The sequence below is a fragment of the Schistocerca nitens genome, chromosome 8, assembly GCF_023898315.1.
Source record: "Schistocerca nitens isolate TAMUIC-IGC-003100 chromosome 8, iqSchNite1.1, whole genome shotgun sequence".
Lineage (NCBI taxonomy): Eukaryota > Metazoa > Arthropoda > Insecta > Orthoptera > Acrididae > Schistocerca > Schistocerca nitens.
The window spans coordinates 599,231,847-599,248,410 of record NC_064621.1 but is presented as its reverse complement, the minus strand read 5'-3'; the positions used below and the strand labels follow the sequence as shown (position 1 = coordinate 599,248,410).

At 44.7% G+C, this 16,564-nt stretch overlaps 1 protein-coding gene across 1 annotated transcript in view; it reads left to right on the top strand.

The window, feature by feature from the left end:
• The first annotated feature begins 1,547 nt into the window (after nucleotides 1-1,547).
• The window catches only part of LOC126198769 (transmembrane protein 184C), a 66,332-nt gene continuing 51,315 nt past the window's right edge, over nucleotides 1,548-16,564 (top strand). The window contains exons 1-3 of the mRNA XM_049935328.1: nucleotides 1,548-1,944; nucleotides 7,229-7,265; nucleotides 13,582-13,784. Of these exons, the coding sequence (XP_049791285.1) occupies nucleotides 1,682-1,944; nucleotides 7,229-7,265; nucleotides 13,582-13,784 (503 nt within the window). The 5' untranslated portion in view covers nucleotides 1,548-1,681. The remainder of the gene's footprint in view (nucleotides 1,945-7,228; nucleotides 7,266-13,581; nucleotides 13,785-16,564) is intronic.

Genomic DNA, 16,564 nt, shown 5'->3' with positions numbered 1-16,564 from the left:
CATGTGGTTCATGCACGATGGAGCTCCTGCACATTTTAGTCGAAGTGTTCGTACGCTTCTCAACAACAGATTCGGTGACCGATGGATTGGTAGAGGCGGACCAATTCCATGGCCTCCACGCTCTCCTGACCTCAACCCTCTTGACTTTCATTTATTGGGGCATTTGAAAGCTCTTGTCTACGCAACCACGGTACCAAATGTAGAGACTCTTCGTGCTCGTATTGTGCACGGCTGTGATACAATACGCCATTCTCCAGGGCTGCATCAGCGCATCAGGGATTCCATGCGACGGAGGGTGGATGCATGTATCCTCGCTAACGGAGGACATTTTGAACATTTCCTGTAACAAAGTATTTGAAGTCTTGCTGGTACGTTCTGTTGCTGTGTGTTTCCATTCCATGATTAATGTGATTTGAAGAGAAGTAATAAAATGAGCTCTAACATGGAAAGTAAGCGTTGCCGGACACATGTCCACATAACATATTTTCTTTCTTTGTGTGTGAGGAATGTTTCGTGAAAGTTTGGCCGTACCTTTTTGTAACACCCTGTATAATCACTATTAAAGTCTTACAAAATTGTGATAATACTAATGATCTTTTGAAAATAATTTAGTTTCACGGCTGAAACAGAATCGAATCGTTTACTTTTTATCCCTCAGAAAATATAAAAAGTAAATTTTGGCCCTCAGGCGGTAATTACCCCCAGGTTGAGAACCACTGATCTAGATATACACACAGAGTGTAGCTGTCTATATACACAACGACTAACAACTTCCGTAATATGATTTACTTGATATTCCTGCTTGTTCCTGAATTTTTATTTGCATATCTGATCTTTCTGAACTAAACTTGGGAGCCGCAAGGGTATTATCGCTGGAGGGGCAAGTAAATTACATATGGTCCTCGCCTTCTTTTGCTTGCTCTCTCCGCGGTCCTCGAATCTCGCTCCAATCACCACCCGGAGTAGACGTGAACAAATCGGAACCCTTCGCTCAAGTAGCACATTTGCTTCAGCATCCGTTCACCGATCTTTGAGAACCTACAACATCGCGGTTAAGTAGCAATAAGAACTCCACTGTTAAACATGAGCGAGCTATGCAGGTGACAGCAGTGTGAACGAAGTGCACTGTTAGCAATAGACAGTAAATTCTTAAACCGTCCTTCCTCTTTTTTATACGGTCAGTCTTCGTGCCACCCATGTTAGCAATAGACGGTTAATTCTTAGACCGTCCTTCCTCTTTCTTTTTCAGTCAGTCTTAGTGCCACCAATGTGCCTGCATTCTTCGCGCAGGCTCACCTCGGCGGTACCCCAGTATGGCCTGTTAAGGCCACAAAAACAGCAACTGTAAAACGAACAGTAAAGAATAATGACTAACTTACAGCGTCCAAACCAATTCAGCATATTGTGAGAAATAACCCATCCAGAAAATCCTCCGTCTCTTTTGCGGACGACATACGTACATGTCTTGCGCGGAGTGGTTCTTAAAAAACCCGCGTAATTAATCAAATACTAAGTACTTCGGTGTCGCCATCTGACGGCGCTTCTGTAAATCGGGTGAAGCGTTGTTGAACTTCGTTTGTCGACATTAGCTATGGCGGATGGCAGTCAGCTGCGGATAATACTTTGACATTTGAAGTTGCTCGATATTTGTTTGCTACTGTGTATGTAATGATAGCGAAAAATGTGTGGGGAGTCGTGCCGCGAATTCTTTCAGAAATGGCGGATGTGGATAAGACCTGTCGTAGTGGTTATTTATGTTCTTGTAATAGTTGTAGTATTACCAGTACTTCTTGTAAATGCTATGAACAATGGTTTCACGAAGGAAGACCAAGGGACACTCGTTGGTGGAGTCTTTGCATTAATGGCCTTACCCATCTCGATATGGGAAATCATTCAGCATATGGTATTTTACACAAAACCGCATCTACAGAAGCACATTATCAGGTAAGTGTGTGTTTACAAACTTCACCTGTCAACTTATGAATGGAAGACAATAACGAACTGCAAGTTAGATTTTACACGTTTGTAATGCCAAACCTAATCCTTAGTTTCAAAATGCCAGATGAGCAACTTGGGTAGCTTATGCCATCATAAAACTATAATAATTGAACTAGGGCTGATGATTGTTGTTATTTTAAAGTAATATCTATGACCTAGACGATTGTTACTGGGTCTTTCTTGGAAGTAGGTAGTGTTTAGTAATGCAACTTAATGGTCTGTACCAGTATTGCAAACATAGCATACTGAGTGCATGTTTTTAAGGCCATACAGCAGTCTCCCATTTGCTTACAAGTACTTGATTACAGTGTACTGGTACCCCACATAAACAAGCTGGGAGTGCCATTTTCAGGTAGATTATACAAAACATAAATGACAGAATACTAGGAGCTGATGTTCTCTGTGACTTATCAAAATCATTTGAATGAGCAGTCCGTTGTATTTTCGTAGAGCAACTCTAGTATTGTGGTATGGGACCACTTTCTGATTACTGGATTTCATTCAGTCTAACAAAAATAATGCACTGTGTTAAATTACAAAATCCAGGGAGTGCATAGCTACTTCAGAATGGCCAATAATCACAGCTGATGTACCCAAGGATCAGTATTCAGTCTGCTACCATAGATTCAAGAATCATAAATCATTCTCTTTGTTGATGATGCAAGTGTTATAATCAAGCCTAATGCAAAAACTTCAGCTCTTGAATATGTGAATAAAATGCCCATGACAGTTAAGTGGTTCTCCGCACAATGTTAGGCCTAATAAAATATAACAGGCAGAACACACAGCTCAGTATTGCACAAGGCCTGACTACATCATCATAAGAGAATATTTATTCAGCTTTAAACGTGTTGACATGCAGTTATTGTTGTCATGTGAAAGCTATATACATTTAGTTATATCATTACACTATTCAGTTATGTTACAAAAAGGCATTAACTATAGTAATGCACACTGTTATACATGCTGACCTTTGTTCATAAATCTAATATGGTATGCCAAATGAATCAACATGTCACATTAAGAACTTCAAAAAATATTACAATTCATAATTTTATATAGGGAATGTACTCCAGAATCAAAATTCAGTCATCTATTGTACACACTTAAAATCTTTCACCTTATAACATGCTATACCCTTATGATCTGAAATTTATTCAGATTCACTAAGTGGATATTTTTAGGTAGTTTGTTAAAATATGTAAGACAACTAGGCACATACAACTGATGTGGTCCTTTGCAAACCTGACATTGGGCATATAGATTACATATCCATTTATTGTGTTATGGTAGTCTGTTGACATCCTAAGATCAAAGTTAACCATGCTTTCTTTAGTATATATTAGGTAGGCCTGACTACAGTATAAACATACATGCAAGAGACTATCATAATACCAATTTCCTTGAAATAGTGTCTACATGATACCCATTGCACTAGTCCCACAATGTATATGGCATCTCTTTTTACCATTTAAATACAGGATTTAATCCATGTGTGTTTCCCCGTAGCAGAATTCCTTATGTCAGATGGGAATGGAAGAAAGCTGATGAGTAGATGTATAGTAAGAAAGTTTCATTAACATAGTCCAGAAATAATCGATGAGGAAAAATCAGTAAATGAAACGGAGTAGATGTTTTAGGTTTTTACAGAAGCCTTTATTACATTATTTAAACTCCATGGATCCAAGGGAACGTGGTCTCTGGGAAATGGAAAGAAGTCAAAGACATACATTTAATTTAATCTAAGTGCAGTACAATGAAATGGGTTTACACTGTTGTTTTAGAGTGCTAATTATAATTCAAAATTAACCTGTGAAGATATTCTTCAGTAGAATAAAAGCAGTTGCCCAATAGAAGCTGTGCAATTCAGTCTTAATTTTCTCATAAATTCTCTACATGACATTTCATGTGCTCTATCGGATTGTTGTATACGTCTGTACCTGTACCCAAGACTTTTCTGTACTGTCATTGCCCCTTGATGTCTTTGTAGAGGTTGTTTTTGTTCCTGCTACTCTTTTAACAGTTTTCACTATTTTTTCATGAAAAGAGAATTACTGCTAATGACAAATGACATACTGACTATATGGATTGTATAGTACTTGTCAAAATACCTAGCTTTTTGAAGAGGTCTCTGTGGGATTGTTAAGAACTTGTTATGGTTACTCTGAAATGTCAAAACTCTGCAACTCCTCACAATTTGCATTCAGAACCTGTCTGTTACACTTGAGAGACTGATATGAGGATAGAAGGAAGTAATTATTTCTCACTGATAACATAATGTTTCTGGTGGTGCCACCATGCTCCATTTTAATCATTCAGTCAAGTTTTGGGTCTCATATTTGATGGATGTCTCTCATGGCAACCAGCATTTCAAAAACCTTAAAGTTAGATCACTCAAAACATTTTTAAAGTGTATCATTGGAGATGTCTAGGATGCAAACAGGTCTTGTCTACAACAATGCATCCGAGTCTTCATCAAGTACTATACAGGCTACATTTCTACCATCTAAGTTTCAGCTTTAATGTTATATCTAGAGAGGCTGGATGTAGTAAACCATTTAGGTCTCAGGCAGTTAAAGGAGATTTGTAGCTCTGTGGGGACTTAACTCCATGGGGTCACCCAGAACGATATCGCTGCCCTGAGGTAGCTCAGCTAACCTCTCTGGACCTGCAGTTAGTTCTCTCTGATCGATGTTTGTGACAACATGCTTTTTATCTTGGAGGACAATAAAATATATTTCTGTGGAATCATACAACCTGTTAGTTATTATATGTAACTACAGTCCCGAGTATCATACTTCCTACAGCACTGTTCCAAGCCTCTGCATGGAACCTAGTGAACCCTCACTTTCTATCTCTTTGCAGAAATGGTGATTAAGGTTGTTGGTAATTAGGGTTGTTCTGCTGGTACTAACACATATCATAATCAGTTTTTGTGGAAAATGCGGCCCGCATCTCGTGGTCGTGCGGTAGCGTTCTCGCTTCCCACGCCCGGGTTCCCGGGTTCGATTCCCGGCGGGGTCAGGGATTTTCTCTGCCTCGTGATGGCTGGGTGTTGTGTGCTGTCCTTAGGTTAGTTAGATTTAAGTAGTTCTAAATTCTAGGGGACTGATGACGATAGATGTTAAGTCCCATAGTGCTCAGAGCCATTTGAACCATTTTTTGTGGAAAATGCAGTGACACTGTGTAAGGTCTCCTTGCAGTCAATGATATAATAACCGGTGTGAATGACAGCTATTGGTATATGGAAAAGAGAATTGCAGGAAGAGAATGAGAATGAACATAAATACTTAAACTGATTGCTTGACCAGGTACTGGAACAAAATAAGAGCATTATAGCTCTACTTGAAGTAAGGTATTGCCATGTGACCTGTGGCTTCATACTGCCTCATAATTAACTTGAGAAGGCTGCATAAGGAAAAACTGTTAAGACACCCAATCATGAAACTAAGCAGCAGGTTCATAAAGAGAAAGTCCATCACCAGATACTTTGGCACCTTTTTGGACAAACGACAAATCATTGTGGACATATTGAAGATTTGTGCAAGAGAGGCAGGACAAGATGAACAGAATTATTAGTTTAGCCAGTTATGATTATAAACGACCAAGACAAATAACAAAATGAGTCATAAGGCTATCCTAACTGTGGTAGTGGGATACTGCGTGAGTGCTTGGGTACCTAGTCTTCTGCTAATAACACCAGCATAGGTGGTTAATAGGGTCCAATGTGGAATACTTCTTTTGGTGATAGAAGCTTTTGATACTGTGTCAGTTGAGGCATTGTAGGTAATACTTTGGATATGCCCACTCAATCTCCAGATACAGAAAAAAATCGTGATACATAAGCTAAAGGCACAAATCCATTACGAATTGCAGAATTTAATTGGTAGACAGAAAACAGGCAAACACCATCCAAAATAAGACCCTCCTGGAAACTATGGGATGATACTCAAGGTTATGGGCCTTAGGCCACCTACTGGCATGGAATGGGGTGCAATGAAACCTATGTGGTTGTCCTCTGTATGCCAATGTTGCTGATACTAGTTGACAACAACTGAACCACCATGTAAGACTTGACATCAAGAACATAATGTGTTGCAACACAAAATGGCAGATCTTGGACAGTACTGCCGATGCTGTTTGAGGAAAAGGCTTGGGTAGCATGTCATCTTATCAATCAACCCCCATCAGCTGCACAGTGGGTGGCTGTAAGGAGAACCTGCTGGAGTCAACAGCTGCAGCACTCACATGGCAATCATAATGATAGCACTGGAGTGGAAAAACAGCTGTGGTTTGTATCTTTGCCACCCAAGGAACTAGAACCAGGGTGATGTGATGTGGTGTGTGGCTACACTCCTCATCAGCAACAGTGATAATCCTTCAGGAAAGGGGAGTCATCTCTTGCAACTGTGGAGCCAGCAGACAACAGAAGAGGCAGCTTCTACCATAACAAACTCCTCTGGACTCAAGAAACCAGCAGGACACGCCTTCCGACCAAGGCATGACAGAATGTGTTGTGGACAGTTGCAGACAAAAAATGGAGTCATTTTTATTCATAACCAGTTTCAGTTAGTTATAGCATATGTCAGTTGACCATATCAAGGAAACAAGTTGTAGAACAGTAATAAGTAGATATAGTTGGGTATGGCATAAGCATCATTAATTGTAAAAAACTTGCAATGTTAGGAAGAAGTATTGTGTAACTTTAATAGTCCATTTTCCATCACTGGTTGCTGATGTACAGAGAAAGGAATGTCTGTTGATTAGTAATAATTTGAGTCCAAATGAATACAGTTTGTACTTAAATCATAGGCAACATGCTACACTGTAATAAATACACACATCTTACTAAAGTGCCTCTAGAATGTGCCACATGTGACAACTGTGCAACAGTGTGCCATATTTTAACTGAATCTTATTTTTGTGGTGACAGGAGAGCAATAAATGGTTTGACTAGAGGTATGTCCACAGTTTTACGTGACTACTGGATTAATGTTAGACATATTTTCAATTTTTTTGAGGAATTAGGGTCCTAAAACCAGCTGCTTCAACGTCACTAAACATTGAGAGATGGTGTGTACTTGTTCTGTTGTTTGTATTCCATCTATAATTTTCCAGTGTTGTGTTTTGTGTAATTTTCTTTCTCTGTATCTGTCGCTGTCTGTAAATTACATTCTGACCTTTGTGTTTCAATTTATGTAACTGACTTCTCCATTGTTTCTGGTTGCAGGATACTATGGATGGTTCCAATATATGCACTGAATGCTGTAAGTATATTTGGAATCAGTTTTGGTGACTAACTCACAAATCTCTATGTTGGGATCTGAACTAAAAAAGTCCTGGAACTTTTTGTTTCTCAGTAACAAAATAGCCATTGCAGTGGGAAACTATTTAAAAAAAACAGCACCAAAAAAATGTCATATTGGATAATTCTCTGTAATTTGACACTGGTATTTCAGTGAGGGCTTCAACAACCTCTCGCCCTGATGAATGATAATAGTGTCTTAACCACTGCTGTACCTAATTCACAAAGTAACTTTTCATTCTTAAAAAATTCAGAAGATGTGCCTTATGAAAAGGAGAGAGATAAGATTTTCATCATCATGAGTGTTGGTCATATTGTTAATCATCACAGTGATGAGACGAGACGTATAATTGTCCTTATTATGCTTGGAAAAAAGTTGTTGCTATGTGTGTGACATGCAAGCCTGCCCCCCCCCCCCCCCCCCCCCAACACACACACACACACACACACACACACACACACACACACACACAGAGCTGCAACTGTTTGTGAAAATTGCAACACCTGGAGATAATCATCTTTGAATCACTTCAAAATTGGAGTATGTGCAGAACATTGGAATCATAATAAGTAATTAAGGTTGCAGAGAGATGGCATGCATGTTGGCCCAGCAGTGCCCTCTTTTGTGTGGCCAGATACATCACTGTTGCAGCACACACAGTAGGTGCAAAAGTGCCAAACAAAGTGGAAACAGTGAGCAAGTGCTGGTATGACTACCAGTGTCAAAGGATGCAATATCAGCATGTCAGTGAGTTCAAATGTGGCAGACTGATTGGTCTCTAGGAAATGGGTTTATCTTACTGTGACACTGTGGTTCATGCAAGCCACAGGCTATGACAGTGACGTGTGTGCACGTGCATGGGTTCGCGTATGCACGTGTGTGTGTGTGTGTGTGTGTGTGTGTAAACAGTGGATTGGAGAGGGTCATATATCATGGCTGGATAACACAATGTGAGCACAGAGCTGGTTGATCGTCATCCTGTTTACATGACCTTAACTAATGGAACAGCTTTGTCAACAGTGTTTGGTTGATGTTGGATTACTGCAACACCTTTAGACATATCTGTGTCGAGAGTGTAATACCGTGTGCTGAGGGCTAGACTGGTGGCATGCAAGACATAGCATCAGCTTCTACAGACTAGAAACCACAAGCCCCTCAGACTGCTTTTGGCATGTGAACACCATCACTGACATTCTGACCCCCCAGGGGATCCACAACTCTTTTGTGGATGCGTGCGTAGCGAGCACAGGACCCCGAGCTGATGTGGCCTTCCTTCCTTTCCGGGCTGCATGCCTTCCCTTTCCGCATCCTTCCCCATCCCCCATCTTCGCCCCCCCCTCACCTCTGGCTCTTTCTTTCCCTTTCTCCCCTTCTGGGGTTCTGGTTTGTGCCTACGTCCGGAGACGGACGCTTGTAAATATACTACATTCTTCGCCTTCCTTGCTTGTAAGTCTTCATCCTTCCTTATCCTTACCTCTTCTCTCTACCCTTTTCTCCGCTGCGGCGTTTGAGACCTCTCTTCTTTCCTTTCTCTTTCTCTTTTTTCCTCCCTGTGCGTGTCTGAAGGCCGACCCACGCACTTCCATGCGTAGCCGGTGACGGGGTAACGCGTAATTCCCCGCCCCGGGTAGACAGGTAGGACACGTACGTACCCCCTGGTAACGGCCAGGCCCTGGGTGGGGTGATTACCCGAGCTGATACCTTCCGAAAGTGCCGATTGGTCGTCCGTTTGTCGGGAGGTGTGACCTGAGGTGTGAACAATCACCTAAGGCAGGTGTGCCCTCAGTGAGGGCCCCCACAAGGGAGGAGCGCACCATCGGAGACGCCGGTAATCATGGGGGATTCTTCCGCAATGGTTTCCTCACCTTCCACTATGTCTGCTCACAAACGTAAGTTCACTGAGTCTCAGCCACAGACTGTTCTTCCATCGTTGCCACAGTTCCTTGTTGTTTCTCGGTCTGACGAAGGTCACAACTTCTCCATGGTCAACCCTTTCATTATTCAGAAAGGTGTCGACGCAATTGCAGGTCCTGTAAAGTCTTGTTCCAGATTACGGAATGGCACCCTGTTGTTAGAAACACACAGTGCCCTCCAGGCACAAAAATTGCTGCGTACTTCTCTGCTCCACACCTTCCCTGTCCGGGTGGAACTGCACCGTACCTTAAATTCCTCACGTGGAGTCGTTTATACACGCTCCCTCGATGGATTGTCTGACGACGAAAGTCAGCATTACCTGTCTGACCAGGGTGTAACGGCTGTTCATAGAGTTATGAAAAGTGTTGACACGAACATCATTCCAACCCGCACTGTCTTCTTGACATTTGACAAAGTTCAACTCCCATCGAAAATCAAAGCCGGCTATGAGATAATTTCCATTCGCCCTTACGTCCCAAACCCTACGCGTTGCTATCGATGCCAGCGGTTCAATCACACCAGCCAGTCCTGTTCCAATCCGGCCAAATGTGTTACGTGTGGCAAGGATGCCCATGAGGGTGCTTGTCCGCCTCCATCCCCTCGCTGCATCAACTGTATGGGTGACCACGCTGCTTCCTCTCGAGATTGCCCCGTTTCTAAGGATGAAAAACTCATCCAGGAAATAAGAGTGAAGGAAAAGGTGTCGACCTTTGCTGCTCGAAAATTATTCGCCAGTCAACAGCCCACCGTGCCTCAGAAAGGAAAATACAGCGCTGTCCTTGCTTCTCATCAGCCAACAAAGGAGGCGGCCACGCAGACTTGCGACCTCACCTTTAGTACCATGGTCGTCAGATCGGCCAGCGCAAAGATCGCCCATTCAACCTCACCACTTTCGCCTGCCCACTCTATGGCTCACCCTTCGTCGGGTTCTGCTAAATCTCGAGCCCAAAAGTCAGACGCCAAGTCTTTGAAAAAAGAGCATACTCGTGAAGAGTTTTTACGTATGGCAACTTCCCAACCATCGGTTCCTCCTTCCTCTAAACATCATACTTCCAAGAAGGCTACAAAGAAACCCAGTTCCTCTCCTTCTCCGCCACGGCGTGTCCCATCTACAGCACCACCTGGCGGAAGTCGCCCTCGGCCGTCTTCTGTGTCGCCGAGGCGCACTGCTGGCGGCCGATCAACCGGCCGGTCGCTGGTGGCAGGAGCTGCTCCTGACCAACCTATGGATCAGGATCTTCTGCCTTCGGCTGAATGCCATTCCATGCTGTCGGTCGCAAGCTCAGAGCAGTCGTTGAGTTGACAGCGACCTTGGTCACATTCCTCCATTTTCTGTTCACCCTATGTCCATTATCCACTGGAATATCCGCGGTATTCGAGCTAATCGGGATGAATTGTCGATCCTCTTACAATCCTACTCGCCGGTCATCTTCTGTCTTCAGGAAACAAAGCTGCGTCCCCACGACCGCTTTGTTCTCCCTCATTTTCAGTCCGTCCGATATGATCTCCCCTCTGTTGAAGGCACTCCAGCACATGGAGGACTCATGATTCTTCTCCACGAAACTCTCCATTATCTCCCAATCCATTTAAACACCTCCTTCCAAGCTGTCGCCGTCCGTCTCTCCCTTTCCGGATACACGTTCTCTCTTTGTACTGTATACATTCCATCGTCCACATCAATGGCACGAGCTGATCTCCTCCATCTTCTTGGTCGGCTTCCACCCCCATATTTGCTGGTTGGGGACTTTAATGCCCACCACCCGCTTTGGGGATCTCCACATCCTTGTCCACGTGGCTCACTATTGCTAGACGTCTTCCACCAAGCAGATCTAGTTTGCCTCAACACTGGGGTACCTACATTTTTGTCTGCCTCCACGACAAATTTATCTCATTTGGACCTTGCGGTCGGTACTGTTCCGCTAGCTCGGCGCTTCGAATGGTTCGCCCTTGATGATACACACTCGAGTGACCACTTTCCATGTGTCCTTAGACTGCAGCCTCAACAGCCATATATGCGCCCGCGACGCTGGAAGTTTGCCCAAGCCGATTGGACACTTTTTTCGTCTCTAGCGACATTCGATAACCGTCCCTTTCCCAGCGTCGACGATGAGGTCACACATATTACCGACGTTATTCTTACAGCTGCGGAACATTCAATACCACGCACCTCCGAATTGCCCCGGCGCCCCCCAGTTCCTTGATGGAACGAGGCATGCCGTGATGCACTACGTGAGCGGCGACGTGCTCTCCGCGTTTTCCGCCACCATCCTACTTTGGCCAAGTGTATCCGCTATAAGCAGCTCCGAGCGCGATGCCGTCGTGTCATCCGCGATAGCAAGAAGGCAAGCTGGAAATTCTTTATTAGCTCATTTAACACCTTCACACCCTCCTCGGAAGTTTGGAGTCGGCTTCGACGGTTCTCAGGCGCGCCTAGTTTCTCCCCGGTCTCTGGGCTCACTGTCGCGCATGACACATTAGTGGACCCCGTCGCAATTTCTAACTCGTTGGGTCAGCACTTTGCCGAAATTTCGAGGTCTTCAAATTACCCGCCAGCGTTTCTCCCGAAGAAACGTGCAGCGGAAGTGCGACATCTTGCTTTCTCCTCTCAAAATCGCGAAAGCTACAATACTTTTTTCTCCTTGCAGGAACTCCAACATGCACTCTCTTCTTCTCGCTCCTCCGCCCCAGGACCAGATGGTATCCACGTCCAAATGTTGCTGCATTTATCAACCCATAGTCTGCGTTACCTCCTTCGCCTTTATAATCGAATTTGGACCGACAGTACTTTTCCCAGACGATGGCGGGAAGCTATCGTCGTTCCTGTTCCGAAACCTGGAAAGGACAAACATCTCCCCTCTAGCTATCGCCCCATTTCTCTCACGAGTAGTGTCTGTAAGGTTTTGGAGCGTATGGTGAATTACCGTTTAGCATGGTGGCTGGAATCCCGCAGTCTTTTAACACCTGCCCAATGCGGATTCCGAAAGCATCGTTCTGCAGTTGACCATCTTGTTGCTCTCTCCACTTATATCATGAACAATTTTCTCCGGAAACACCAAACGGTAGCAATATTTTTTGATCTGGAGAGAGCATACGATACCTGTTGGAGGACAGGCATCCTCCGCACACTGTTCTCTTGGGGCTTTCGAGGCCGGCTGCCCCTTTTTCTTCGCGAATTTATGGCAGAGCACACATTTAGGGTGCGGGTGAACACTACTCTCTCCCGCACTTTCTCCCAAGAAAACGGGGTACCCCAGGGCTCCGTGCTGAGTGTTGTACTGTTTGCCATCGCTATAAATCCAATTATGGATTGTCTCCTTCCTGATGTCTCGGGCTCCCTCTTTGTGGATGATTTTGCGATCTACTACAGCTCTCAACGGACCAGCCTTCTTGAACGACGTCTTCAAGGATGTCTCGATCGCCTCCACTCTTGGAGCATCGAAACAGGCTTCCGTTTCTCTCCCAGTAAGACCGTTTGTGTTAATTTTTGGCGACGTAAGGAGTTTCTTCCGTCCTCCTTATATCTAGGACCTGTCAACCTTCCGTTTTCAGACGCCGCTAAATTCTTGGGTCTTATGTTTGACAGAAAACTGTGCTGGTCCTCCCACGTTTCCTATCTTTCGGCTCGCTGTCTGCGATCGCTTAACACCCTCCGTGTCCTGAATGGTACCTCCTGGGGAGCAGACCGAGTGGTCCTTCTCCGCCTCTATCGCGCCTTAGTGCGCTCGAAATTGGATTATGGAAGCATAGTCTACTCCTCTGCTCGGCCGTCTATTCTTGGCTCCGTCCCCGGTTCTGCCTGCTCCGTGACCTTTGTCGATTTCCCAAGGATGGTACCCGTACACTTGTTTATTGTCGGGCATTTGCTGCTCTATGCGCACAAATGACGGACGCCACATTTATTTACACCGACGGCTCGAAAACATCGTTAGGTGTAGGGAGTGCCTATATTGTTGGCGACACTCCAAATCAATTTCGGCTTCCCGACCAGTGTTCGGTGTATACTGCGGAGCTTTACGCTGTTCTCCAGGCTGTCCACTACATCCGCCGCCATCGGCGGATACAGTACGTTATCTGCTCAGATTCTCTCAGCTCTCTCCTCAGTATCCAAGCTCTTTACCCTGTGCACCCTCTGGTCCACCGGATTCAGGACTGTCTGCGCTTGCTCCACCTGGGGGGCGTCTCGGTGGCGTTTTGTCATGGCTGGCTCTCCCAAGACTATCAGTAGTTCTAATGAAGTGTTGTCTACTGCCGGGGCCTTGTTTTGACTTAGTTCTTTCAGTGCTGTATATCTGTACAGTCACTTATTTGGTACTGTTGTATTCATCTTTTAATCTAGTTTTCGTATGTCTTTTGTCTGTTGCAGTGGATAGGTCTTCTCTGTCCACAGCAGTCAATTTATTATGATAGTCTCAGAGAATGTTATGAAGCATATGTTATATACAATTTTATGACATATCTTTTAAATTATCTGAATGCTGAGATGGATCTGGAGGCCAATCTAGAACTGAAGCCACAAGTGCACCACATCTTCCCCCTGTGCTGTCTTGGTCCATGGGAAATGGGATGGTAAGCAAAAATATATTATTCTAAGATTATTTTATTCTCTGTTGTAATGTGATAGTCATAATTGTCACCACAATCATGCATTGTCTTTGAAGTCCTCAATATTGTATAATTGTGAGCTAATTTAATATTTCTCAAAAAAGTTTGTAAAGTGATAATTATTAATATCAGTTCACTCCTTTATTTTATAAAAGAGTCAAAGAAAAACATTTTTATGTTGGATATTTGCACATAATATATTGCAGTAGTTCAAAAATACAAGCGGGTCATGCTTTAAAAGCTTTCAGGATGAAATTTCAATAAATCTGCAATCTCAGGCGACATGACGCACCTCAGTTGCATAAGACCTTCCCCGTCAAGAGAGCTCAGACTGGATAAATATTTCCATGGCTCTTCACGAGACTTCTTTGGAGCTCACTAGTCTTATTAAAACTTCCCCCGCCACCTTTGGATCAAATGGCCGCATGGTGAGCAATTATGTCCACTTGAGCACTCGTGAACAAAAATAATATGGCAGTACAACAACAAAATGCAATTCCAGTACCAGAAAGTGTTTATAATTGTAAAGAGACAACAGGGAAGTTGTGAAGCTATCACATCTTTTTATTCAGAAAATATACCACCAGGACCTGGTGACTTATTTGCTTTCAACTCTTTCAGTTGTTTCTCTACAACTGCAATGGTTATTGCTATATCCTCCATATGGGAGTCTGTGGGGTGGTCAGACAGCGGTATGTTTGCACGAACACTTTCTTGAACGTGAAATTTAAAACTTCAGCTTTGCTTTTTCTGTCTGCTACTGCAGCACCAGACCAGTCGGTGGGGACTGGATAGAAGCCTTGGACCCACTTATCAATTTTATGTAGGACCAGAATTTTCTTGAGTTCTTGGCAAGATTTATTGCTAAAGTATGACAGTGGCAGTTGTATGTTTCACGTGTCGGTCTTTTTTACAGATGCACGAATTTCTATTAATATTTGCCTATCATCATTTGCACATTCTCATTTGAATGGAGATTGCAATAGCCTTTGCTTTCTTAGCATATTCAAATTTTGTTGCTGAACCACAGTGGGTCTTTTCTGCCCTTAATCCACTTACTTGCAATTACTTCTCCAGTCCGTTTAAACTTTGCCCATAATTCCTCTATGCTTATACACTCCTGGAAATGGAAAAAAGAACACATTGACACCGGTGTGTCAGACCCACCATACTTGCTCCGGACACTGCGAGAGGGCTGTACAAGCAATGATCACACGCACGGCACAGCGGACACACCAGGAACCGCGGTGTTGGCCGTCGAATGGCGCTAGCTGCGCAGCATTTGTGCACCGCCGCCGTCAGTGTCAGCCAGTTTGCCGTGGCATACGGAGCTCCATCGCAGTCTTTAACACTGGTAGCATGCCGCGACAGCGTGGACGTGAACCGTATGTGCAGTTGACGGACTTTGAGCGAGGGCGTATAGTGGGCATGCGGGAGGCCGGGTGGACGTACCGCCGAATTGCTCAACACGTGGGGCGTGAGGTCTCCACAGTACATCGATGTTGTCGCCAGTGGTCGGCGGAAGGTGCACGTGCCCGTCGACCTGGGACCGGACCGGACCGCAGCGACGCACGGATGCACGCCAAGACCGTAGGATCCTACGCAGTGCCGTAGGGGACCGCACCGCCACTTCCCAGCAAATTAGGGACACTGTTGCTCCTGGGGTATCGGCGAGGACCATTCGCAACCGTCTCCATGAAGCTGGGCTACGGTCCCGCACACCGTTAGGCCGTCTTCCGCTCACGCCCCAACATCGTGCAGCCCGCCTCCAGTGGTGTCGCGACAGGCGTGAATGGAGGGACGAATGGAGACGTGTCGTCTTCAGCGATGAGAGTCGCTTCTGCCTTGGTGCCAATGATGGTCGTATGCGTGTTTGGCGCCGTGCAGGTGAGCGCCACAATCAGGACTGCATACGACCGAGGCACACAGGGCCAACACCCGGCATCATGGTGTGGGGAGCGATCTCCTACACTGGCCGTACACCACTGGTGATCGTCGAGGGGACACTGAATAGTGCACGGTACATCCAAACCGTCATCGAACCCATCGTTCTACCATTCCCAGACCGGCAAGGGAACTTGCTGTTCCAACAGGACAATGCACGTCCGCATGTATCCCGTGCCACCCCACGTGCTCTAGAAGGTGTAAGTCAACTACCCTGGCCAGCAAGATCTCCGGATCTGTCCCCCATTGAGCATATTTGGGACTGGATGAAGCGTCGTCTCACGCGGTCTGAACGTCCAGCACGAACGCTGGTCCAACTGAGGTGCCAGGTGGAAATGGCATAGCAAGCCGTTCCACAGGACTACATCCAGCATCTCTACGATCGTCTCCATGGGAGAATAGCAGCCTGCATTGCTGCGAAAGGTGGATATACACTGTACTAGTGCCGACATTGTGCATGCTCTGTTGCCTGTGTCTATGTGCCTGTGGTTCTGTCAGTGTGATCATGTGATGTATCTGACCCCAGGAATGTGTCAATAAAGTTTCCCCTTCCTGGTACAATGAATTCACGGTGTTCTTATTTCAATTTCCAGGAGTGTAGTACTGAAACTAAATGATACAAATTCATTGTCTAAGAGGGATACTAACAACTGTCTATCTGCTCTCTCTAGCAGAAATACTCTCCTAGCCTCCTTGATTGATTTATTAACTTCAGTGACCAAAGTTGCTATGATGAAATGATGTTCACTGATCCCTGTCTCTATACTGATGCCTGTTTGTAGCTGTGAGATCTAAAATAT